Genomic DNA, 27,511 nt, shown 5'->3' on the forward strand with positions numbered 1-27,511 from the left:
TGAGAAAGACGGTGCGATGAGAAAGCTCTGCCTTTTGCCTGCGAGACTCTGCCAGTGCCGACTCCTGTTGCCTATGGCGAGGTGAACGCACCACTCAGCTATGCTACGCACCACTCAGCTATGCTGAGGCTCTGACACGGCCACCATCCCAGACTTCCACCATTCCCATCAGCTGTGCCACTGTATCTAGCTCCTCGTTTCGTTCAACCGAGTTAACCACACAGCAGTGGACAATGGTGCACTCTCGACAACCAGCCAATACGTTTTGCGTGTGGTCTACCTGTCCACGTCGCACGATTTTGTCGTCGCCGTGCACCATCCTACCCCCGTAGCTTCGATCCTGATCCGTATGTTTTGCTGTGCCTATTATCCTCTGCATCTCAGAAGCCCGGCCTGATGTCTTCATACTCCAATGTCTTCATACTCCCTCTTGTTGACCTCCCTTCGTCATCACCTCGACGCTGCTCACTTTCGCCGATGTGTCGTCGTCCCTCAACACCGGAACGGGAAAACTACTTGCCTCAGAAACAAGAACTGTGTTCCAGAGGCAGGAACTGTGTTCCAAAGGCAGGAACTGCATTCCAGAGGCTGGAACTGCGTCACCCCTGAAAAGATTAAGGCCTCTCCCTTCTCTGACTAATGTTATTGATGTATATGTGGACAGCGTCGCTGCACTCGCCCTTGTCAACACTGGTGCCACAGTTTCAGTTATTAGTACCAAACTTTGCCGTTTGCTCAGAAAAGCTATGATACCACTGTCCAACGTATCATTGCACACTGCCAGCGCAGATCACATCATGCCTGTGGCTACGTGTAGTGCTTGCGTTAGGATTAACGGCCTCCTCTACATCGTTGAATTTTTGGTGCTGTATTCTTCATCCTTGGATCTTATCTTGGGCTGGGACTTTCTTCCCGCTAATAAGGCCGTCAGAGACTTCTCGTGCTGAAGTGGAATTTAAAATGCTTTGCGATGCCCTGCTTTTTGACACTCGTGACACTGAAGATAAACTATTTGTTGCCGAAGACATTGCAATTCCACCACACTCCTCTGCCCTTGCCACGGTGTCATGCAACACTGTTGCTGATGCAAGCGCACTTTTTACACCATCTGCTACCTTCGTTTGTCACAAATGCTCCCTGCTGCTTTTTGCTCTTTTAGAAGTTTGTGACAGCGTCAGCAGACTGCTCATATCCAACCAATTGTCATGTTCCCTCACTTTGCTTCATGGAGATTGCATTGGCTGCATTGAGTATGTCGACCTTGCTGCCATCATCAACATGTCAACTGCTTCCATCACCACTCATGAAGTAGCCAGAGTGGCCTGTAACCCCATGCAAGAGCCAACTTCATTCAATGTTCTAAATGGCTCGCATCACCGACACGTTGACTTTTTCCCAACGCGCCTAGCTTCTGTGCCTTCTCGACAAGTTCCATTCTTCTTTCAACTGTTTCCTTGGGTCACATGTCATCTGTTTGTCATTGTATCAGCATGGGTACCAGCGCACCACTGCGACAAAGACCATATCATTGTCCGCAACAGAGCGCCATGTTATCGACGAACAAGTAGCTGACCTGCTCAAACGCGGCGTCAGCCAAGGTGTCATCCAACCTTCTGATAGCCTCTGGGCATCACCTAGTTGTTCTTGTTAGGAACAAGGATGGGTCAATTCGATTCTCTGTCGATTATCGTCATCTTAACGAAATAACTCAGATAGATGTTTACCTTCTACCAAGAATTGACGATGCCCTTGACTGCCTCCAAGGTGCAGTGTTCTCCTCTTCTATAGACTTACGCAGCAGCTATTGGCAAGTCCCCATGGCACCAGAAGACCGACCTAAGACGGCCTTTGGAACGCCAGATGGCCTATATGAATTTCATGTCATCCCTTTCGGCCTTTGCAATGCCCCGCAACATTGGAGCGTATGATGGACAACCTCTTCCATGGTCAAAAGGGGAACACTCGCCTCTGCTACCTAGATGATGTGGTTATCTATTCACCCAATTTTCCCACCCATCTCTGTAGGCTAGAGGAAGTGTTACAGTGCCTAACTGACGCCGTGCTTCAGCTTAACCTGGAGAAATGCCAATGTGGCGAAAGTCAGCTCACCATGCTTGGCCTTGTAATATCCGAAGGCGACATTCTTCCCGACACCGCCAGGCTGCATGTAGTTGCTGATTTTCCAAAACCTTTCTCTGTAAGAGAACATCGCAGCTTCCTTGGCCTCTTTTCTGGCTTTCGCCACTTCATTCATAATTTTGCTTCCATCACCGCTTTTTTTAATCAGCTTCTAGGGAGCGACTTGAACAATTAAGCCTGGTCGCCCGCTTGTGACGATGCCTTCAGAGAGTTGCATTTTCTACTAACCTCTGGTGACTGTGTGTGTGTGCCTTCTTCTGGCCCTGCGTCTTGGTTTTCATTGGTTCCTTTTTGCTCAAAACATAAACTAACTATCCCAACAGCTCACGCTTCTAAACTACTAACTTTGCCACCAATATTGCGCCACTTTGACCCTACAGCTTCGACCGAAGTACACACCGACACCAGCGGTGCCGGACTCAGTGCTGTGCTCACACAATGCAAATCTGGATTCAATGAGTATGTCATTGCATATGCAAGCCACACCATCACCAAAGCAGAGATTAATTATTCTGTTACGGAGAAGAAATGTTTGGCTATAATCTGGGCACTTGGTAAATTTCAATCCGACCTCTATGGCTGCCCCTTTGACATAATTACAGACCATCATGTGCTTTGCTGGCTGCCCACGTTGAGAGGCCCTTCAGGCCAATTACCTCTCTGGGCTTTGTGGTGGCAACATTTTTTTCTACAGATCTGGCCGCCACCACACTGATGCTGATATGTTTTCCCGTTCGCTCGTTTCAACTGAAAGCGCTGCCTGCCTGCCTGCGGGTGACGAAGTACTTTCATTCCCAGCAAGCTGCAACATGGCTTCGGAGCAATGCAAGGATGCCTGGATTAGCGCTCTTCTCTGCTTAGTTTCAAACGCACTGGCTCTTCCTCCACCTGCTCGAGCTTTTCGCCGTCAAGCTTCCCACTTCGAAATGCAGTATGGCCTTCTTTATCACCAGAGCTACCTGTCTGGTGGCCGCAAGTGGCTGCTGGTCATACCTCGACATCTTTGGGGTGAAATGTGTTCTGCCTTCCATGCTGACCCACAGTATCTGCATGCAGGTGTCTTCAAAAAGTACACCCAACTTCACTCCAGGTTTTATTGCTGTGACATGTACACCCTTGTGCACAAATACATTCAATTGTGCTCTCAATGCCAATCCCGTTAGGTTCCTGCTTGGCTTGTCTCTGGTGCACTCCCAACCAATTCCATGCCCTGCCAGGCCCTTCGATTGTATAGGCATTGATATGTATGGACCTCTTCCGAGCATGGCTTCCGAGGACTGCTGAATAGTTGTCACCATCTATCATTTGACACAATATTCAGAAACGGCTGCTCTGTCTACTGCCACAGCCCGTGATATAGCATCCTTCCTCCTATGAAACTTGATTCTCCGTCAAGGCACACCTCACGAACTGTTGAGCAATAGAGGAAATGTGTTCCTCTTCGAAATCGTAAATGTGCTCCTTGCTGAATGTTGCATCGTTCATTGCACCACCACCACCTACCATCCTCAAACTAATGTTTTGATGGAAAGATTCAACCTCACCCATGGCAACAGGCTCTCCAAGTACATCGCCTCTGATCACACTGATTGGGACCTTATTTTGCCGTTTGTGACGTACGCCTACAACACTGCACCACAGGCGAACATAAATTTTTCCTCATTCTTCCTCTTGTATGACCTTGAACCATTGACTACACTCGACACCATTCTTCCATACCGACTGAATTCATCCCAATGTATGTCCATTTCTGAAGTGAGGAATGCCATCAGCTCGCCCATTCCTTTACAACCATCGACCAATGGCGACAAAAATCTCAACGTGATGATGACCACCCACATTGTTACTTTCTTCCAGACTCTCAGTGTGGCTTCCAGCATGGCTTTCAGTTCCAGCTGTTCCTGCTGGCCTCTCATCTAAGCTTATCTCCAAATTTCAATGACCCTACCATGTTGTAGCGCAGACATTGCCTGTAAACCATACGTCGAGCCTGTCACGCCACCTACAGAACAACGCTGTCGTGGTCGTGAAACCGTCCACATACAGCGCCTGAACCCGTATTACGACCTACTCGTACTATGGTCACCATGAGTATGGCTCCTTTTCTGATGGGGGGCGATTATAGTGCAGAGGAATGCTCGGCACTGCAGCGACATCGCCAGTTCTCCAAGGAGGCGTGAGCTCGAGATTGTCTGGGCTGCTCTGGTTGAAACACTGCCAATGCTCACATGTCATGTCCTTTGCTCGCTTCAAACAAGTGCTGATACTGCTCTGAAATTTGACAGGTGGGTCATGCCACTGCCTTTGATAATCGAGGTCACTCTTACAACTTTTAATTTTTATGACTTTTGCTCCAGCTGCTGACAGTGTCACAGCTCGCAGCATGATGCCATTAGTCACATGCTCTTAATAAGAAATTACCTGGTAGATTGCTCCATCTGCAAATGGAAAGATGCCACATTCCATGTTTGCTCATTGATAGCACCATCAACATCCTTCCTGAAATGCTGCTGCTCTAAGCCTTACTGCACAGAGTTCAAGGCCTGCAATCCAAGACGGGTGTGGTGCCAGTTTCAAAGCCATGACAGGTGTTGGCAACCACTGGCACAAATGTGCACCTGTCTGTACAGTGCTGTCTTCACAGTAGCAGCTGTCTCAAATCTCTGTTGGCACTTGCGACCACAGATCAGTTTTCCTGAATGGCACCTGCATCGCGATCCATGTTAAGCAGGTCTTTTTTTTTTCCCTTTAGGTCTGAGGGAAACCAACCAAACACTTATGTATTTTTGGGCATATCTAAGAGTTTGGCTTAAAACCAAGTTCATCTTAACGGCAGTCTGCTATATCAGGTGTTTTTGTTTATTACGAATAGATTTTTAAAATATTTCCCTTAACAGATATCAATGTTTCACCTTTCCAGGACTTCTGGAAAAATAAGAAATCGCCTTTATGAGAAATGACAATGTCCAGGTAGCTAATTAAAGATTCCATAATTACCTTCTTAATTTTCACTTTATGGCACATAATCCACTTGCGAAATTGAAGCCAAGCAGCAGTGAAATCATGTTTGCTTAGCAGACATCCTCAGCCTAGCACTGCTTTCGAGTTATCAGTCTCTGGAATCTGCTAAAAATGCATTGGCGTTCCAATTGAGGTCATCTCAAACTGCTAGAAGGATGCATTTGGAATATTGTTAACTGGAATGCCAGCCAATCTATTCTGTAGAACATTTTAAAGACAGATGTCTCAAAAGTGGGGCTAGTGAGCCTTTCTACTAGGCTCACATGATGTTGTTGCTCAGTTTTAATTTTAGAATTGCAATATGTGCCACAAAGTGAATAATTAAAAAGTTAATGAGTGAATCTATTTAATTAGCTGCCTGGGCTTATCCATTTGTTATGCAAGCAATTTCCTCCTCTTCCAGAAATCCTCCTGAAAAAAGCAGAATAGTGAAGCCTGTCACAGGCAACGCTTTTTGAAATCTGTTCAGAAAAATTTACCTGTGTGAGCACGGTATGATTCAGCGGTCAGGATTCTGCTGCGCCCACGGCCAGAATTGTTCAAGATCACTTGTCCATTAGTCAAATCTTGTCATTAGTTCAGGCACCATGTTTTCTACAATGTCTGATGTTTCTGTATGAATACAGTAACCTAGAATCACAGTTTCAAAAAGCAAGCTTCCATTTATGGAAATTGCACAATGGTTTTCCATATCGATTGACTTTGTCCACAAACTAGCAGCCATGGTCTTGATCTTGCTCCTTTACTTCACAAGTGGTGTGTACATGCTCACAAGAAAGGAAGAGAGGATAAAGACAGGCTGGCTGAACGGGGACATGGTCATGAACCCTGTCCACGCAACCACGAGTAGCTGCTATCTTCAGCTGTACACTTATCTATGCGAGAAATCTTTTTGCATGTTTTGCAATGTGTTAGACTGTTGACTCTGACTGTGCTTCTGCCAACACTAGTCCATGCCTTGACGAGTGGGTGGCACTGTGCTTGGATACCCGACATGACTGTGGCACATCTGCAGCCACACAACCTTGGTGTGTTTACTGCCGCATGGAATAACACAGCATAGGTGCATGCAAATGTGCCATATTTTATGCACATTTTCGGGCACTCCATGATGGTTGTCTGGTTGTTTGTGTTGTACAACACAACAAACCAAATGAGAACCCAAGAAAATTGTAGAAAAGAAAGAGAGAGAAACGATCCGTACTTGTAACGGACTAAAGTGACTAACGGTGCGGCACAAGGTTGTAGCAGTGCAAAGATCAGCAATGCAGCAGCCATATTTTTTCACGTGGGCTCTGGCACATCTGGCCATGTGCAGCATCCAATCAAAGCTTGCCGTGACGAAGCCCAAGAGACCAAGTGCCCGAGGTAGCAATAAGTGTCCCCCCCTTGCCAGCAGTGCCCTGAACAGTGCCTGCTGTTCATTGAGAAGATCCAAGGGGTGCGTCAGCTGCCATACTGCCTTTACACAGTCAGTGCACAGGCAGCACAGGCCCAGAGAACAACAATCATTCTGTTTGCTTCGTGTACTTGCTCGTGAATTCACTTGCATGCACTCATGTCGACACAGATATGTGGCTTCAAATGTGCAAGCATCTAGCTAAAAAAATTACCTACAGTTGCTGTTGACAAGTAAATGAGCGAAATAGAATTCAATGCCAATGCCACTGTTTCTTAATATTTTCAGTGTAGTTGACAGTGCCAAACATATTGTAAAGGTGCTGCTACAAGATAGATAGATAGTGTGAATTTTTCATATAAATTGATTTCTCATTCACCTTATCACGACATTAATGGATAGCTTCAAAAGCACACTTGTGTCGAGCCATCTATCATGGGCTACTATGTTGATAGTCTGGTGAGAAGGAGTTAAATACTTGCCTTGTGCGAGTTGTTCATGCCAGTGGGCACTGGATATTTTGTTGAGCTGCTTGAGTGCTTGCACCACTAAAAACGATTACTGTTTTGTTGCCCACTTTGACCTTACCTTTTATATCTTCATAATATACAGGTATTACTACATGTTGCATGCATTGCCATGCATTTGAGGTATGAGGCCATTTTAGTCTCTATTACTATTTTTTTTTTGCGTTTAAATATGCAGTAGCATTCACTTACATTGTAAAAGAGTGTTGTTTCTGTCATATGCCATCACAAACTTGTCGCCAGTTATCACACTTTTCGTGTGCTTGGTTGTCACTCAAGGCTTACTTTTCTCCACCCAAGAGTTTGGTTTTGATCTATTTCTTGTTAAGTTTCGCTGAATAGTTATCTGATAGCAACTTCTTGCATGTAAATTTATTATAGATTAAAGCATTAAAGGAGTATTGATACGAAAATATTGTGTCCCACATTTTTTGCTTTTTTACGTAGTTGTCAATTCCATAATTGCAGTACGAAGTCTCGATTCCTTGGGAGTACCACAAATAATTAATTACAATACCTTGTGTGAGACACATTCAAAGTGCATATCGAGCGCAGCGTGGCTTCGGATGTGCAAAAGGAGACTCATCACTTTACCGAAAGCAGAGGTGGCAATCACATGATATCACAAATGACTACAGAACCCACCAGTTAGCCCAGTGCTGTGGTTGAAAACCATACAATGACCACATCCTCGAAAGCTGCCAAATTGGGCCTTCCAAGTGTTTGCTTTTTTTAGGAAACCCAGGGGGATATCCTCTTCTCTCTTGTCCCGTGAAGTGCTGAACGGATTCAGATTTTGGCAGCATGGTGTGCATGACATGTGTCGTAATAGTTCTGTGGAAACCCGCAAGGTGGAGGGAAGTAAATTATAAAGATCCACCCAATCGTAGCAATTGCTACACAGGAAACACATACGGGTTCCTCGAAAGAAAAGCCTTGCAGTTGAAGAGAAATTCGTCCTGATCCGGGACTCGAACGCGGGACCACCGCCTTTCCGGGGCAGCTGCTTTACTATCCAAGCTAAGCAGGCAGCTAGCAGTTGGCAGGGCAAAGTCGAATTTATCAACAGCTTGAAGCAAAAGCAAGAGTTTGACGTAATAGTTCTGTGGAAACCCGCAAGGTGGAGGGAAGTAAATGCGAGGCTTTCCTTTCGAGGAACCCAGATGGGTTTCCTTTGTAGCAATTGCTGCTATTTGGTGGATGTCTCACTTTCCCTTTATTATGGTGTGTATATGCGTCAGTGGTATCAGGCACCCACGACAAGTTTTGATGACGTGATCAGTCTGCTTTTTCCTGTCCGAAGCCGCACTGCACTTGGCGCATGTTTTGAACAGGTCTCATTAAAAGATAATGTAATGAATTATTTGTTGCACTATCAAGGAATTGAGGCTGCATAGCATAATTACTGGGTTGGTGGCTATTGAATAAAGCAATAAAAATGAGACAAAAATGTTTCTGGCGGCACTCCTTGAACTGGGCTAACACATACCACTTCTTGGAATAGAGAACCATGTTTTGGCCCTTCTACATAAAGAAATGAGAGCTCGTCATTCGTGTTCAGGCTTGTCAGCTTCAATGCCCTTCTCTATGCGTGTGGCGAGTTGCAGTGTCTTGTGATACTGTGCAAGAGCCTCTCTCTTTCTTTTTTTTCTTGTTTAACTTTTCTGACATTGCATTTGGCACTCGTGATACAGTACCTGCCCTAGATTTTTCTGCCTTTACAAGTAGAAGTCTTTCTCAGAGCCACCCTTCATCCATAATCACTGACTTTTCTTACACTGTGTATGACTATAACTCTCTCAGCCATTACTATACCACGACAAAGCACTTTGCTGTTTTAAAATATTTGTATGTTTAAGTTAGTGATCTGTAAATGAGATGGGTGGTAATAACCCTATATCCAGAGCTGAGGAAATTTCCTAAAGTGGCCTCACACCTTAAAGGGCATGGGAATTGTTAACCATGCGAATTGCGAGCTGCATTTAACACCCTAAAAGATTGTAGGAGAAAAAATTTTGACACGGTTGTGGTGCTTTAGTGCTTGAAGGGTGGTTTGCCTTCGAAAGTATTGGGTGGTTTCACATGGGTTGCTTAGAGATGGTCATCATGAGCAGTATTTTACCAACTTTCAAGATTTTGCAGACCTACCTTGCGACATGCATAGCGCCTTGGACGAAGGAAGTCACTGCTGCCGGCTGTTGAGCTGCGTGAGCCTTACGGTGCACACTGCCAAGTTTAAAATCTTGCAATGCTTCTGCCATCGTCAGGCAACCTCCCTTGCTTTCTGAGACAGTACAAATGGTTGCCACAGCAGTGTTTCTACAGTTCAAGCAACCCGGCTGTGAAAAATGTCAACAGAGCAGTGGTATTTGCTTAAGTGCCAGGTTGCCTTTGAGGACAACAAAGTAGATATCTTGTTCTCTTGTTAAGCCTGCCTTGATGTCATTGATTGCGCTGAGCAAAAGCCAACTTGGAGTCCCAGTCCAGTGCGTGGCTGTGATGCTGGATTGGGCTTCCAGGCTGCGTGCAACAAGTGTGCCCTCCCCACACCTCCGCCAGACCTCTCCAACACTCAGACTGAGGCAGCACCACTCCTACAGGAGCATTCCAGCAAGCAAATATAGTCCTGCCACTTGATTCAAACAGAGAGAGTCGCCAGACCGGTGGCGTGTGCAGGGTACACTCTGGGCAAGTTGACGCCATCTCTGCAGTTGAGCAGCCCAGGGCTGCGCAACTGGAGGGGATGAGGCGGCGACCGGCGTGACCCGGCGCGTGTGTCCACTTGCAGATGCCTCCCGGGGACGCTCACCGGAGGAACTACTACAAGTGAGGCCGCGGCCGGGACCGCGGGGCGCCGCCGCCGACCCTGACTGCACTGCCGCCCCCCTTCCCATCCACTCTACAGCACTAGTCGTCGTCATCATAGCGCGCCGCTAGGCTCATTAATCACAAGTCAGCAGTGTTCAGTCTCTAGATATGCGCTCTCTCCTTTGTACTCATGGATGCATTAAAACGACAGCCCTTTCTCTCTGGTTTCTTTCTGTGCCTTGTGTGCACAGCTTGTTGCATTGTCCGCACATATTCACAACAGTACAACTGCTTTTGCATTAACACCTTTTGCTGCTCCAGGCAGGTGAATGTCGTTGAAAAATTTTTTTGGAACATCCATAGTAAGTTTAACCATAATAAAATGAATTCAGACATAACAAATTATAGTTAATAATTAAGTAAACCTAAACATTTCCGTGTAGCTGATATCAGCATGTAACGAATCTATGCTTATAATGAACATTGGATGTAATGAAGGTATTTCCATGCCAGCTGCGCCTTTATTATGTCGAGGTTCGACTGTTAGTATATACAACATGCAAGTGAACCAAGCAGGATTTACTGTGCTGTTCTGATAGGGACTGGCAATGTACAAAATAGAGCATTTGTCTGGAGGCTCAGAAAAGCTTTTCTTGGCACAGTCGTCCTACTCCATGTCCCCAGTCAATTAAATGGTGTGAGGAGCTTCAATTAAATTTTTCTTATTCCATAAAATCCTTCTATACAAAAGAGACCAGACACTATAAAGGTGTACTGACATAAAAAAAAAGTTATTGTTCTTACTTCTTTATTTGATAGCTGCCGACCCAGTAATTACACAGTGTAGCCTCAATCTATTTAAGAGCACAACAAATGATTAGTTATGTTACCTTTTAATGCCACCAGTTCAAAATGTGTGCCAAGTGTTTCAGCAGTGCTCGAGGACAGTTACCAAAGTTTAAGCCCACCATAGCAATAAATGCACTAAAATGCACCTATAATGACTTTATAAATTATGCTTATTATGGCATATGGTATGCACACATTTATTTACATATATACTGCGACACTTTGCATAGCATATTGTCCTGCCAATAACTTGGAGAGTTCAAGGAGGTGGGTAGCAGCATAGAAGTGTGGAGTTTCACTTCTGGCATATGGATGCAACTCAGGGAGTCACCATTACATTCGCAATGCCATTTCATGCACAACGTCGGGAGCTCAACAAGACGCTACTTCTGTTGGCGTGCCATATCTCCATGGGGCAGAATACAAGTTTGTTCCAAGATTTCCCAAATAGTGCAAGAGTTATATGTTCAAAATTTTTGTGCATTCCTGCACCATGGAGCTCTGAAAGCTTCTGCAGGTGTTATAAATTTCTTGGATAACAGTGATATTGATTATGCGTGAATGATTCCTCTTGTAAGTTAGCTCAAGCAGCCCATTAAAGGCTAACTGCAGTAAAGAAGACATGTGCACCACCTGGTGGTTAGCACATATGATACTTGTCGCCTCTGAGATTTTCAGCTTGCTTTGGGCAATGCCTAATCTCGGAGGTCATGCTGAGGATCCACGCCGGTTCCTAACATTCTGGGTCATGTGTCATTTCTGACAAGCGGTAACGTGGCACAGTTTTAATATAGCACAGTGAAGGGGCAAAGTATGTCATTTGCCCTTCCCCCCCCCCCCCCGACACACACACATTTATGAAAGTGGGCGCATTTGGCTGCACGCCAGAAAATCCAACATAAAAACAGCTGAGGCCAAATTTTCTTTGTGAATGCTTTAGCCACATATGCAGTGCTTTTCTTTATTACGTTTCCCTTGTTTGGGCAGCAAGGACCATCTTTCATGCCTCACTGTGAAGAGCTATTGCAGAAGAACAATGAGGTGCACCATACACACTGGCATTGCGGAGAAGGCTTTGCGCTGGACAGTGCCTGCCATAACATGTTTCCCATTGTGCTTCTTGCATCAGGCCTCGTTTTTTGGGACCTCCTAACCACATTTGAAAACACAAAATTAGTTTGCTATATTTAACCTAAGGGTGAGCGATTACAAAGTATAAGCAGCCACGTCCAATGATGACGTGCCTTACGGCTGTTGGATTATGAAATACCGGAACTATTGAATCTATATGTCCAGAGGCTGTCGAATTTCATTGTTGTAATCGCCACTTATCCTCAATATGTTGGTGAAAACGACCTTCAGGAAGGTTGACATTTGGGCGAGTTTGTGACCAATCATTTTAACAGCGGTTGTCCTGTGTATAGTCTTCCTGCTTTTTTTGTGTCATGTCTTTGTTTTGTGCTTCAGGCATTAAGAATAAACAACACTGTTGAATGTGCGCGCACAGTCAATACCATTACAACACTGTCTTGAATTTCTTTATCAGCAGGTCGATTAGCATAACGACAACAAGGTAAAAGTGGGAGCCAATGCTTCGACAAGTGGACTTGTCTTTTTCAAGGCCTTGTCAAAGATTTGTCAAGGACTTGTCTTTGGGTGGATTGGATTTGGAAGACATTGGAAGGCCTTGGATTGACAAGGAATGGTCTTCTTCAAGTGGACTTGCCTTGAAAATGATAAGTTCACTTGTCGAAATGTTAGCTCCAGATTTTACCTCGCTCTTGTTTTGGTAATCGTCTTGAATTTCCATCTCCCGCCTTCCCTGTGTTTTTCTTATATCAGCAGGCGTGACTTCTGACGTTGTCTGTCCATTTTATTTTTTTGCTGTTTCAACATCAGAGTTACACTAGCACACATTCCCTGGTAGAAGCAACACAAGCAGAGATTTCATATTTTGAGGCAATTGGGGCCACTTTTTGGGTGATATATATATATATATATATATATATATATATATATATATATATATATATATATATATATATATATATATATATATATATATATATATATATATATATAGTGAAAGTTTGAATGTGTAGGTAACCTATGTGCTCTGAACATATTTACTAAATACCTGCTTTCTCCCAACATTTATACATAATACAATGCATTTAGTTGCCTATCCTGGTTTCTTCGGTAAACTATGTGAGGAACGGTACTTATATTTCGTTGAATTAGGGAATAACGTTCTGAGTGATGGGCAATAAATGTTTTATCTGTGTTTAACAAATGTTTTATTGAAGCTTTTGTAGAAAATTACTTATTCAAGGGTTCCAAGGTGTTACACTGCCATTATTTAAAAGGTTTCCCAGACTCCTAAAAACACCGCACGAGATTACCAACTACAAATTTCGTGAAAATAGGGATAATTTTTAGTGTAATGAGCTCGGAAACTTTCATGTACTTGTGTTAAATGTAACATTGTAAATAATCACTGAACCCTCATTTTCCCCCCATTTTTGTTCATCATATGATGCTCGCCATTTAGTTGTTTCTCTGGTGTCTTCAGTGAACAATGCACTTTCTTCATGAATTTAGGGTCATGGTATGGGCAATGTGTGGGCAACGTTCCAGTTATGTGGGTTAAATGCACCTTTTTACAATAGGTTACGTTTTGCAAGTGGTCCAAACCGTTATTAGTCGGGGTGTTTTCTGTGCTGTAGTTTAGTTCCGTTTGTGGATGTTGCTCGGGCAGCACGAGTGCTTGAGTAATAGAGGAGAAGCATGCCATTTCAGATTTTGTTTCGGTCTCAGTCTGTGCCTGCCGAACGGACTTGACACGCATCTGGCTGTGTAGCAGCTGAAACCGTAATGTTATGCAGATATTTTTTTGTGAAGGGCTAGCATTACGTTAACGTTACGTGCCAGTTTTGCACGTAGTATCTAAGCCATCACGTAGCACAACACAAGCATGGCATGGCTTCGCTTGGATGCACAGAGCTGACAAGGGGCCAAAGAAGTAGTGGTGGAGTAAATGCTAAAATTCCTGTGGTCCCTGATGCATTGTGCCACGCTTCCGGGGCTCCTTCCTTACTGTTCGCGTTTATGAACTGTGCAGTCTGCTGATAGGTAGCGCATTGCATTTTTTTTTCTGAATTGCGCCCAAGTGACTGATACCTCTTTTTATGTGCCTGTCAACTTGTCAGTTTGCACTAGGGTAACCATATGTAGTCATTGGTCTATGCATTACAACACACGTGCAGTTTTGCACAAGGTCAGCAGAAAAATAGCAGGAGCGTACGAGGGAGAAGCTAGATTCGTTGATAGTTTTCTGCCTACAAAATGTAGACTGCAAACTTGTGACCACTTTTCACGCTGCCATTCGGTTCTGCCTGCATCTGTAAAAATATTAACTTGCGTAGAGCATAAATTCATAGCGAACTAGCGACAGCATGCAGTTTGCAGATGTCTGCAATCACGTTCTTCACACGGCATACACTGCGAATCCAGCATTCCTGCTGGTCTCTGATGCATGATCGCGCTGGAAAACTGAAAAAACTTCGTTCTAGGTGGCCAGCTCTTGTAGCTATTAGCACAGTTTATGACGCAGCAATTCATATGCAACATTGCAAAGCTCTACTAACAACCTGACATGGCTCGACTTACTTTGTAAATGCGGTTGTTTGTGTGAAATCAGGAATACAACCAGGACTCAATGGCAACCAAAGGTCAGTGGGATGCCTCGCATTGGGTGCTCACAGGAAGACTACAAATGAAGCTGTTTAGAGTTATATGGGCTGGACAAGTTTTGAAGTGAGGGAACCTCAGAGTAAAATTGATTATGAAAAACGACTGAGGAATATGGAAGAAAGTAAATGGGCTGGGAGAGTGTTCAGGTATTTGTACAGGAAAAACACTGATTCACAGTGGAGGAAAAGAACTAGGAAACTTAAAAGCCAGTATGCAACCCATATGGTGAGCAACATGGCAACAAAGAATGCCAAGCGGAAAGTTAGAGAGGCTGAGATAATCTCATGGGTGGCAGCAATGGAAAAGAAACCTGCCATGAGTAACTATATACTTAAGAGGAAAAAATGAAATCAGGAAAGAAACTATTTGTGATAACTCAAAGCGAAGCTCATTATTTTTCGAAGCAAGATCAGGATGCCTTCCCAGGTGAAAATTCGCAACTGGGATGCTACGGGTCCCAGTTCTAATGGTTTATTAGCCAATTCCCAGCAGGCCTAGTGGGACCAGCAGCTAGTGGGACCAGTAGCTAGTGGAACCAGTAGCTAGTGGAACCAGTAGATAGTGGGACCAGTAAATAGTGGGACCAGTAGATAGTGGGACCAGTAGCTACTGAAACCAGTAGGTACGTATGCCGAGCTGTTAGTGCCAAGCTGGCCTCAGCAGCCAACTGGCCATGGCCTCAATATATCAAGAGATGCATAATCGACAATGTCGGACAGCTTGCCAGGTTTTATTGAAATTTGAGCCAGCGCTTTGATTTTAGCTAGGACGTCCTGGATCTTTTCCGAGTGTTGCTTCCACATCTATGTTCTTTTCTGCACCCCAGTGCTTCAGTGTGGCTGTGAAAAGAGCAAATGTAGAAACAGAAACAGATTAAAAAGCTCCAGTGACAGCTGCCACAGCACAACTCAGAAGAAGCTTGAATGGAAGCTGCAATTAAGCTAGTGTATGTGAATTAAACCACTGGCACTGTTTGTGGCAGCCGTCAATACATTGCAACTTGGCAACAGTTTGATGTTTTCTAAATATTTTTTTCAATTCACCTGCAACAACAGCAACCTTCTAAGGTGTTAGAGGCTCTTTAGCCACTTCGCCCAGGGATTTCTTCCGTGGCACCACCATCCCTGTGACGCTTTTCTTTTCCAAAACGTCCTTCCCCCACACAGCTTCAGCCGTGTCCTTCACGACAAGTGTTGGCTTCAGATTCCGCATGATTTTGAAGGCAGCTTCGGGACGCACAACAACTCCCTTGGCAAGGTGGAACTGCGAGAAAAAGCAATATAATACATACAAAGTCATAATGAGGCAGCAGACCATGAGGAAAGTGAAAGAAAATATAAAATAATAGAAGGCATCGACTTTCTGCCTAAGGTCACGCACCTCTAAAGCGAAATATAAGAAGGAAGAAGAAGCCTATGCTTGATGCGGCAAAGCTGGGGAAACTATTGAGCATGTTTTATTAGAATGTGAAGATATCTGCCCAGCGGTCGATTTAGTCATCTCTGGCCTCCTTGGAACCCTTTGGTTCAGCGAGGGCAGGGGGAAAGGAAACATGTCCGCAGTAGAGATTAGTAAGAGGTGATTGGAAGATTAGTGAAAAAAAAGTATGGAAATGAAAAAAATTAATGAAGACGTATAAAAACAAAGTTCACAATAGGAAGTCAGAAAATTTGGTTATGGGAATTAATCATGGGTTTTTTTATTCCTTTCCTTTCTTTTTTTTAAATCTAGGTAGGACATAGAGTTTCGGTGGGACATTAGGCAGTATAATAGCAAGAGCTTGGTGGTGCAACCCACCGCCCCGTTCCAAAGGAGATGCTCATAACATCCATCCATCATCACGGGTGGCCGGAATATAGTGAGAAACTCTATGGCGGGCGGTGCCGACGGCGGGTGACTAAGTGCACGGTGTTTACATGGTCAGTACCGCGGTGAAACCACAGTCGGCACAATCTTTTGGGTGTGCTTTTCAAAGGTTGGTTGCCTGGCTCTCGAACAGCTGTCGCCTGTAATGCATGTAAACTTACGCCGAGCTATTGTTGAGGTTAATGGCTGTCGAGTTTACCGAATGTGCAGGATTTCGGAAGCCACACGAGGTAGTGCCCAGTGGTTCCGCCAGCCACATGTGGCGCTCGCGACCGAACCTAGTGGAGAGGGAAGAAGGGAAAGGGTTTGGCGGCTGGTTTTCTGCTCATGTGGCAGGCATACAATAAAGGAGGCAATGCAAAAAAAAAATAATTATGGGGTTTTACGTGCCAAAACCACTTTCTGATTATGAGGCACGCCGTAGTGGAGGACTCCGGAAATTTCGACCACCTGGGGTTCTTTAACGTGCACCTAAATCTAAGTACACGGGTGTTTTCGCATTTCGCCCCCATCGAAATGCGGCCGCCGTGGCCGGGATAGGAGGCAATGCATGGTTATATTAAGAGTAGCATCATGGTAGCATGTTGCATTCATACATAAATGACACATACTGCTCATCAGCTTGCAGACGTTGGTGTCCACAAATTCTTTTTTTTATTTTGCCCCCAAACCAACGGAACTCCGCCGCCAGTGTTGGATCCCGGTACTTTCCAGTAATGAACGGCATGCGCATTATCAGCATGGCATATAGCATTCCCGACGGGAAAGTAGCGGGCGCGGCGTTTTCAAGAAAGGAAACGCATCAAGGCAGATGACAATTATCGTTGTGTGGCAGATATATACCCCAAAGGGCGCAAACTTTTTTTTTAGAGTAGAGTGTTGTATGGCAGATACACACCCCAAAGGGTGTACCTTTGTCTAACTCCTACACTCTAAAGACAGTTTGCACCCTTTGGGGTGTATATTTGTCCCACAAACAATCGTCATCTGCTTTGCTTGCGTTTCCTCTCTTGAAAACTCGGCGCTCGCTACTTTCCTGTCGAGAATGCTGCGTCACACTGATAACGCGCATGCCGTTCGTGACCGGGAAGTAACGGGCTCGCAGCGTTAAAGAATTAAAGGAAACGCGGCCAAGACAGATCACGATTATCGTTGTGGGACAAATTTACACCCTAAAGGGTGCAACTGTTTTAGAGTGTATAATAATTTACACCCTTTGGGGTGTATCTTGGTCCCACAACGATAATCGTCATCTGTCTTGCTCGCGTTTCCTTTCTTTAACGCTGCGAGCCCGGTACTTCCCAGTCACGAACGACATGCGCGTTATCAGTGTGACGCAGCATTCTCAACGGAACCGAAAGTAGCGAGCGCGGAGTTTTCAGGAAAGGAAACGCAAGCAAGGCAGATGACGATTATCGTTATGGGACAAATATGCACCCCAAAAGGTGCAACCGTTTTAAGAGTGAACAAAAAGACAGACAGACAAAGAACTTTACTAATGGTCCTGGGGAACAGCGTTAGGGTACCTCCCTTTTCAGGGAGTCCCCGTAGCCGTCGCGGGACGCACCCACGTCGGGGTAGGAAGATCGTGGTCTTCCGCCCTGTCGCAGGCCCTTGGACAACCCGTAGTTGCTCTGAGTGCCTCCCAGTCGGTTAGAGTGGTTAGCGATGAGCTGCGTAACGCAGGGCATTGCCAGAGCATATATGGGATAAGGAACAGTACGCCTCCCCACAGTCTGGACAGTGGGGTTCTACATTAGGCGCAAAGTGACTGAATCGGCCCCTGGAGGGGAACGACCCCGTTTGTAGCATGCGAAATACCGACGATTCTGGTCTATTAAGTTTAGGGTGTGGTAGCGGAAATTTCCCGTCGAGCGAGTTGATAATGTGCCAAGGTTTCATGGAAGGTGAGAAGTGAATCCCTGTACAGTCCTAAGTCGCCGCCCGTGAGTCCACCTGAACCGCCGCGGTGTGTAAGACCTCGCGCACAGTCATGGGCCAACTCATTGGCGTTAACAACTTCAGAGAGCACATTGATTCCCATATGGGCCGGGAACCATTTGATGCTATGAAAGCCAGCAGCCCCTTCGCTGCCGAGGATGGCCGCCGCCTCCTTTGAGATCGAACCGGAGGCGAAAGCTCGGGCTGCAGACCTGGAGTCTGTAAATATATTGGGACGTAGAGGGTCCTTTCAGTGCTATATCGCTATAGCAACCTGCTCGGCTACTGTTGCAGAAACCTTCCGCACGGATGCTGAGTTAATGAGAGTGCCGTTGGAGTAAACCGAAACTACGGCATAGTGATCAGAGCGCCCGTACTGGGCGGCGTCAACAAAACATGCCAGATTCGGAGTGGCCGCAGCCGCTTTCAGCAGGAAACGAGCCCTGGCTACCCGGCGCCCTACATTGTATTGAGGGTGGACGTTACGTGGCATGGGATCTACCTTGAACGAATCTCGGACCACGGTTGATAGGGTCACGTTGCGCTCCGTGATTTCCTGGTGACCGCATCCAACGGATTCGAGGATGCGTCTTCTCGCTCGCGATGATGAGAGTCTTATTATTTGGGCCACTCGTTGAGCCTCGATCACCTCTGATAGGGTGTTGTGCATGCCTAGTTGCATGAGACGCGCGGTGCTGGTAGAGAGTGGTAAACCCAGCACGCGCTTGATGCTTTTGCGCATGAGGGCGTCGATTTTGGCCTCATCCCGTTTAGACCACTGCAACGCGGAGGCTACATAGTTAACGTGGCTCATCAGAAACGCGTGGTAGAGTCTGAGGAGATTGCTCTCGCTTAAACCCCCTCTGCGGTTTGAGATCCTGAGAATAAGCCGAAGCATATTTTCCGTCTTGGAGGTAATGCGGGCTATAGTCTGCGAGTTAATTGTCCCCACGAGATTCCAGCAAGAGTCCGAGGACCCTGATGGTATCCACTCTGTGGATTTGTTGTCCGTCCCTCGTATAAAGGGTTATACGGCCCGTGCACGCCGACGGACGCGCCACTGGTGGCGGCCTTGCGCAGAACACGTGGGAGAGGAGCCTGGCGTGCGCCGTAGTTTATTGTGTCGTTGGTCGTGCTTCTCTGTCTTATTCCCGTTTTCAGAGCAAGATAGGCAACCCCATTCGCACGTGTGGGGTGGCCAAAGCTTCAGGGAATGTCGAAGAATAATTGTTGCAGGGTGGGGGGCTCAAATACCAGCGAAAACGTGCCGGCGATACGGTTCTAATCATTCCCGGCAAAGCCTCATCAGCGGGAGCAACGGTAGCAAATATGGATCGTTGCTTCGAAGGGAAATTTCTTGTTCTCATCCTTTCCTTTGTCTCGTCGGTGTTTTTTTCCACTCGATCATAGACGCGTGAGCAACGAAGTTCGTCTGCAGTTCAGCATGAGGTTTAAAGGCATTTCGCTAAAGTTCGGAATGCTGTTTGCCGCTTATATTGTTTTCCGCTTCTTTACCGCGTTGCGCTAGCTAGGCAGCACGACTGCACGATCGCATTGCGTTGTATGTTAAAGCTACTGAAGTTTGCAACAACTGAAATTGTTGGTTTCATGTGGCGCGGTAAATCCTCGCACGAGCTGTCGCGCGCTTCATGTTTTTACATCTATTTTATGCGTGGCTTTGCACATGTTTAACTGTTGCTAGTTGCTCCATGCATAACTCTTGTCGATTCTTTTGAGCTGCGAAGTTCTCACCCTGCCTTATTTGTAAAGGGTATAAATCACGCTGTGTCTTATCGGAATGATAACAAGGAAGTGCTTCTTTAACAGCTTTATTCTTTTCGCCCGAGGGCATCTTAGATATTGTTTGTGTTTTTGGAAATGTGTTTAGAAAATAGGTAGTTCAGGGCGAGAATTGCTAATAGCTGCTGCATATGGTATTTTTGTTCCATTTCTCGCTGAAAAGTTCGCGTCCCGTTTGGGAAGTCATCACACCTCTTTGCTGCCTGAGCAAACTTAACACGCCGAGTGATTTGTTTGTTTCACAACGTAGTCCCTTCTTGCATGTGAGTTTTGTACTCAACTGAATTCTTTCTTATACTTACGCTGCAGACGACTAAACCGGGCCTTGCCGCCAGCGCTCATCTACTTTGACTGGCGCTGCCCAGCCTTTAAACATATCATAGTGTCGCCCCCTGTCAGATCTGTGTGTTATATACATGTATGTTTCATAGTAGTTTAGCTAGATGGCGCACCCAACTTCTGTCATGTGACGAGCTGGGACCAATCAGGAGGTGTGATCTGGCGTGTGAAGCCTTTATTAGTAATAAACGGCCGCGGGTCGGCTGAGTCATAGAGGCTTGAGTCTTCGTTCCGGTTTTCATCAGGAGCAGTTAGCTCCGAGTCTCCTTCACTGCGCCGGCGCTCGCCGCGCGTCCGCTGGCCGGGGGCCCCCACTTGCCTGCCGCTGCCGACACAACATCTTTTGGCGACGAGGATGGGATTCCCGCTGCGGTTCCGACCGAAGCCCCGGGAAACCAACGAGCTTCGTAAGTGAAGCGTCCCTTCCTGTGTCTGCACGGCAGGCAAACGCCGCCGACGCACTTGGCGTCGCGAGGCTTCCGAGCCTAGGCCTTCTCGCCCCTTTTGTTCCGCCCTGCTCCATTCTGCTCGAGCTCCGGCTTGTTTTCTGCACTGTCTCCTGCACGCTACCGGGCATGGCTTCCTTTTCGGCGAACCTTCCCGTTTTTCTTGAATTGCCCGGGCCACCGTTAATTCCATGGTATCGATGGAAAAAAATTTTTCAGGCCCACCTCGAAGCGGCCGGCGGTAGCGACTGGACGGACGCGCGACGAGCGTCCGCGCGCTCGTCAGCGCTCTCGGGCGTGAGGGACAACGAAAGTACTTTGCAGACGAGGAGCAGGAAGCAGCAAGGCAGTCGACCGGCGCAGCGTCAGCGTCAAGTGATGCGGTCCCGCCAGCGTCAGAGTTCCAGAAACTCTTGCAGCGGCTTGACCGGCTGTTCGCCGCGTCAACAAATGTTCTGGCGGAGAGGCACGAATTCACCAGTCGAAGGCAGTTCGAGGAAGAAGGATTCCTGGAATTCGTGACCGCATTGAAGGAGAAGGCGGTACAGTGCAACTTCGGCACAACGTACAATGAGCGCGTCCGAGACCAAATACATCGGGTAGCGAACGCCAGCGTTCGCGAAAAGTTATTAGCTCATGGCGAAACCCTGTCCCTGGACAAGGCCGAAGAAATTGGACGCTCGTTAGAAGCCTTGCATCGAGCGAACCGCGCGTTCGGCTCCGAAAATGTACGAAGAATCGAGGCATCTCAACTTGGCGTTCCGTCGACGGGCCAAGATGGCCGACTTCTTCCGGGGAGCCGCCAAGATGGCCGCGTAGTCCGGGAGGCCATGACGATGGCCGACTTATTCCGAGAAGCCGCCAAGACGACCGACATTTCGCACATGGCTCCTCCGGGAACCGTGGTGCATGCGATCGGTGTGGCAGCACGAAACATATTGCAACGTACAGGAATTGTCCAGCAAGGAACCGGTGGTGCAACGCCTGCCACACGTTGGGCCATTTTGCATCAGTATGCCGGAAAACCCGTACTGTTCAACACGTCTCTTCCGCAGAGACGCTGTCTTAAACTTCCGCAAGGCAGCCGTCCGCGTCTGTCTTGACGGTAAGCGCTTTTTAAACTAAAAAAGATTTGGAAGTTCCGGTCGTAGTGAACGGCGTCTCCATGCGACTGCCGGTGGATACGGGAGCATCTGTGTCATTCATGACGGCCGAAGATTTTAGAAATCACTTTGGTCGACAGCACAGGCTGTCACAAACAACATTGGACTTGAGAAATTTCTCCAAGCAACGCATTGACATTCAAGGCCTGTTTCAAGCCACTGTCCAGTTTTTCCAAAGGTCATGCTCCGTCACGTTCCACGTAACGACTACAGGAACATCACTGCTGGGTGTAGACGCCATCCAACGCTTGGGCATACAGATTGACGGTACGTCGCTGACATGTCGTCTACCTTCGTTTCCTCCAGTACAGAGCCCCACAGGTGTGCCTCCGGGTTTTGATCACTTCAGTGACGAGTTGGGTCTCGTCAACAACTTTGTGCACCGAATTCATCGGCAGCAAGATGCGAAACCAGTATCTTCAAAGTTGCGCCGACTACCCCTGGCTCTCCGTGACCAGGGCACAAATGAATTGCGACGTCTCGAGGACTGCGACGTCATCGAGCACGTCGAGGCTTCTGAGGGGGTGTCTCCACTCGTGGTGGTGCGCAAGAAGGATGGAACCATGCAGCTCTGTGTAGATCTAAGGGAACAGGACAGTCTTGTGCCTTAAGTTCAAGAAAGAGTCTTGCAGAAACAGTGGCAGACTAAACAGTACGTAGACAAACGTAGAGGTGCTCAGGCAACTCGTGTCAAGGTGGGAGACACCGTCAGAATAAGATTTAAGAGGAAAGGATTTTTTTAAGTACAGTAAACCTCGTAAAGTCAAAGCCCAGGTAGGACCATCTACTTTTCTACTCAGTGATGGGAAGACGTGGCATGTGTCTAAGTTAACTCTAGTGATGAAGGATTCAGCAGGTAGTACATTGTGTACAAGTGATAGACTTTTTGTACTCATATTCAAACCTGGATAGTCATTCCGATGACTCGTCTGTAGTGACAGCGTCTTCTCATAGTTATAAGCTTCAGTTAAGTAGTCCGTCTGACTGTATCACTTCCGAGTTTACACAGTCGGCAGTCGTCTCTGATTCCGTGGGGGGAATCGGTAGCCTCCCAGGACTTGTTGGGACGTCGAGAGGAGCTTCCTGGGCAACCCTCTCCAGCTTTGAGTGACAACCACATTCAATTTTCCAACCAGGGGGAGGGAAATAGTAGTGGGACGACTGGGTCTTTAAAGTCGACTGATACGCGTCGCAACCCCCAAAGTTCTTCTGAGGTACGCACGCGTCCTCATCGTGACAGAAAACGGCCTCTGTGGCTTGATGATTTTGTTTTCCGAGTGTAGAGCGTATTGCCGTCTCAGGCAATTCACATGTTTCATCAACACAGGTATAAAATGTGTTCCTTCTTGCGGTGCAGTGAGTCTTGTGCCGTGTTCCTTGTCAGATTTTGTTTTGACTGACTGCCTGTGTTTTGGTGCCCAAGACTGGTGCGCGTGTATGTGAACTTGGGCGGGAACGAACTGAAATTGCCTTGGGACTTAAAGGGAAGCTGAAACGCTTTTCGAAAAAAAAAATGAGTTCTCTGCGGCATTCTAGTTTTCCGAGTCCGCTGAACATGAATATCTGGTTCAAAAAGGGCGGAAACAAACGCAAGCGGTTGTTTAAGAAAACGCGCACCAGCGCCTCAGGGTATCGCGCGAACGCCGCTGTTGCCCGTGATTGGTCGGGGCCGCTGTGACGTCATTCGCAGCAGTCGCCGGTCGGCGCCGCCGTTTCAGAGCGTAGCACGCTATTCTGTTCTGGCTTCATAGCTGAGTTGTAAGCATTATGGAACGTTCTCGCTGTCTCGAACAGCTTGTATTTTCGCCGTACATGTTCTAACCGACAGCCGATACGGAAAACGATGGCGGCAACGGCGATGTTGAGTGTGCCAACAGCGAGAGCGATGTGTGCACCTCTCGCGCGTTGGAAATCTTAGCTGGTACGTATGTTTTTATGCGAAGCATATTACTAGAGCTCAACCCAGCTCCTCAGGCGCGGCGGTGTCGCCTTCAATACCACGTGACACCGTGACGTCACGACAGAGGAGAAACGGGGCTCCAACTCGCGCCGTCACTCGCGGCGTCGCCGTCAAGGCTGACCACGTGACACCGTGACGTCACGACAGAGGAGAAACGGGGCTCCAACTCGCGCCGTCGCTCGCGGCGGTGACGCTACCACTGAGCCACGAGTACGATGCTTCAAAGCGGTACAAAAGCGCCTCTAGTGAATGCGGTGTTGCCTTAGAAACGAGCTGTTTCTAAGGCTCAGGCGTGCGTCGCTTGCTCAGGCGCACATTTCGTTGCCGCGCCGAACGCTGCGTTGCTCGACGCTCACCGCGTCCAATGCGGGGCGCGTAGTCTCTGCGCCGTAGCCCATCGTCTTACACCCCTTGGCGGGTCGACGGGAACGCTATCGCGTTCCACTCTTGAAGGCGAAGCAGAGTAACGCATGAGTTGTTTCTTCGTCTAGCCGAACCAAATATAGCCAAGCAACAGCAGTTCACCAGGCTAAACAGTGGTTCAACAACTAAAGTAAAGGCTAGTATGCTTCGCATCCTGGGCTTAACCTTAGCTAAGCCACAGCCATTTTTTTTTTCATGTAGCTGCACGTTCCAATGACGGGAGAAAAAATGCGCTAAAGTGTCACTGGGAACTTGCTGCTGGAAGAATGCCGGAACACTAACTTCTCATTAGATTGTAAACACGGGTGCAATTCCGCGATGTGAAGCACCTTGCCGCTGCTTGTCTAAAGTCCCGTGGTTTTTTTTTTAGTGTTGATACACGATCGCGAACATAAGTACAGCGTTTCAAAGCGCGCACATGCAGTGCTGCGAGGTACAGTCATGGAAGTTGCTTATCATACACATCCAGAGTTGGCCAGAGGTATTATATGTGCAATATTCATACTATGGTTCGACGACTTTGTGATTGTGGCCCGATCAAGAATCGGTATGCGTGCTCCATGCTAGTGTTGACATAAAGATATTAGGCAGTTTTAGCACCGCCTTGTGGTAAACACGATAACTGCAACCGTACGTCGAACCTCACTAGGCAAGCCTATACTCCATTTCATACCTCAGGTGCAACGTTGTGGAAACTACGCACGAAGTCCGGTCACCAAAATTTATTACTGCGCGCGTTTCCGTCTATGCTTCGCAGCCTGCTAGCGGAGTTTGCTCGCGCGAGCATGCACGTGAAGCTGCCGCGACGGGCTGCAATTAAAAACTGCCGAAAAGAAAATTGATTTAAAAGAACGTGTTAGCAGCCGTATAAGTACACGGATTGTTTCTATTGGTAAATTCTTCTTTTTTTCATTCAGAACTGAGCTTATATATGGAAAATTTTCCAAAAAATCGGGTCAAGAAACACCGAACTTTTTCTAAGTGCGAACGCAGCCACTGCAAGAAGTATCTCAAGCCTCCACAGCGTTGCACCTGATGTATGAAACGGAGTATCGCAACGCTAGCAACAACGCGTTTCCGCATTTGTCGTAAGGCTATCCGGCTATCGCGGAAATGGTCCGAGCACAGCACAGTTGATTTCGTCGGCACGAACTTATCTCTCCTCACCGCACGGACCCACTGCGCTGCAAGCTCCTTGTCCTTCGGGAACCTGGGAAACACCACATCGTCTCGCCTGCCTGTTTTAGCTCAGCCGAATGCTGCACAGAACGAGGGCATGTTGGGCGCCCTTGGCTGTAGGCACTCACGCAGCACAGAAGGAAAGAACAGTTTACGAGAATCGCAAACGAAAACAAACGTGAGCGGCGGCGGCGGCAGATCTCTCGTAGCGTCGTTCAGTAAAGCGCAGGACGGAAAGAGGCATGCCAGCACGCCGGTCCGGCAGCTCGGTCCCCGCGAATGACGTCACTCTCGCCGGTTCTCTCCTCTGGCAACCACCTCACCCGGCGCTCCGTGAAGCGATGGGGGCGTGTCCGCGGGGGTGATTTAGAAAGCGATTTCCGCCCCTTATATTAACAAAACTAAGAAAAAAATTTCGGAACCGTAAATTATTAGGTCTGTTCTTCCCAATCCCAGCAATTCATGGAAATTGAAAACCGTTTCAGCTTCCCTTTAAGTGCGCGTCTTGTGTGCGCGTTTCACTGTATGCTTGCTTTGTTTCCAGGGGGGGATGATGTAGTATAGTGTCGCCCCCTGTCAGATCTGTGTGTTATCATACATTTATGTTTCATAGTAGTTTAGATGGCACACCCCCCTTCTGTCATGTGACGAGCTGGGACCAATCAGGAGGTGTCATCTGGCGTGTGAAGCCTTTATTAGTAATAAACGGCCGCGGGTCGGCTGAGTCTTCGTTCCGGTTTTCATCAGGAGCAGTTAGCTCCGAGTCTCCTTCACTGCGCCGGCGCTCGCCGCGCGTCCGCTGGCCGGGGGCCCTCACTTGCCTGCGGCTGCCGACACAACACTCTCCAGTAATATAAAAAAAGTACTGAAAACTTAGTCAGTATTTAGTTTTGAGCCTTTCCAAGCAGCTCCCTTGGGGAATTTAATATTGCACAAACTGCAGCGGGAACGGTAGTTCATCGGCGTATGCAGCAGAATTGCATCGGTGGTACAGCACTAACACGCGCTTTTATTAACCCGTGTGTTTGGTGACTTCGTTGGCTAGTGTACGCGCTTCCATCAATAGATTGGCAATTACTCTTCTTGAGGTGACTTCGACTGCACTTATTCGGCGATGTCACATGTATTCATCGGCAAAAAAATCACAACGGCATATGCAGAGATTGCACCGTGCGGATTTGTTTGATATATGTCTGCACTAACGACGGGCGCTTATTATTCAGGTACAGAAGCAGCATTGCGGCAAGGGTAGAATAAAAAAAAACCATCGAGAGATCGCATCACCCAAGAAAATTTGTCGGCTAGTGAACATGAGCTCCACGTCATGTAAATGGGGTTCATGGCATTTGTCTGCGGGACACATCTTGCACATATGTGGACCATGTTGTCCCAAACACCGGCAACATCGTGTTCATACTCGCTCGCACAGAGGTCAGCATCTTCCCTACAGCCGTCACCGCAGAAGCAGCAGCCTGGCACCCGAACAATGGAGAAATCGCAGCCGCGAACTTCAGCCATCCTTGCTGCAAAGGGTTGTTGTCTGCTACTGCTCCCGCGTGTACTGTTGGAAGCGTCCGCTAGGTGGCTTTCAGTGGCGCCTCTATTGATCTAAAGGTGTGGAGCACCTAACCCCCCGTCGGGTGGGCCTATACAATAGAAGTTCGGACTTGGTGACAGACTCAGGCCCGTGTCTAGTAGGAAGTGTTCTGTGATGTCAAGCGCCTCTTGGAGCGCACTCTCAACTGCAGCGTCAGACCCTCCCATGCACCACACGGTAATATCATCCGCGTAGAGGGCGTGACCCGTTCCTCTTACTGTGGCCAGTCGGTCCGAGAGGCCCTCCATGGCGATGTTAAACAGTAGGGGAGAGATGACCGCCCCTTTCGGGGTGGCTCTCG

The 27,511-nt window shown here is 47.3% G+C and overlaps 1 protein-coding gene and 1 long non-coding RNA gene across 5 annotated transcripts in view; one reads left to right on the plus strand and one right to left on the minus strand.

Moving 5' to 3' along the window:
• The window catches only part of mmd (disintegrin and metalloproteinase domain-containing protein mind-meld), a 235,908-nt gene extending 225,796 nt beyond the window's left edge, over positions 1-10,112 (plus strand). For both annotated transcript variants that reach the window (XM_075679576.1, XM_075679577.1), the window contains one exon: positions 9,875-10,112. In XM_075679576.1, the coding sequence (XP_075535691.1) occupies positions 9,875-9,916 (42 nt within the window). In that variant the 3' untranslated portion in view covers positions 9,917-10,112. The remainder of the gene's footprint in view (positions 1-9,874) is intronic.
• Positions 10,113-15,205: 5,093 nt separating this feature from the next.
• Positions 15,206-27,511, minus strand: part of LOC142571319 (uncharacterized) — a 34,406-nt gene continuing 22,100 nt past the window's right edge. For all 3 annotated transcript variants that reach the window (XR_012825848.1, XR_012825846.1, XR_012825847.1), the window contains exons 2-3: positions 15,540-15,759; positions 15,206-15,335 (exon numbers count right to left, since the gene is read on the minus strand). This is a non-coding gene — a long non-coding RNA (uncharacterized LOC142571319). The remainder of the gene's footprint in view (positions 15,336-15,539; positions 15,760-27,511) is intronic.

The sequence above is a fragment of the Dermacentor variabilis genome, chromosome 2 (genome assembly GCF_050947875.1).
Source record: "Dermacentor variabilis isolate Ectoservices chromosome 2, ASM5094787v1, whole genome shotgun sequence".
NCBI classification, from domain to species: Eukaryota; Metazoa; Arthropoda; class Arachnida; order Ixodida; family Ixodidae; genus Dermacentor; species Dermacentor variabilis.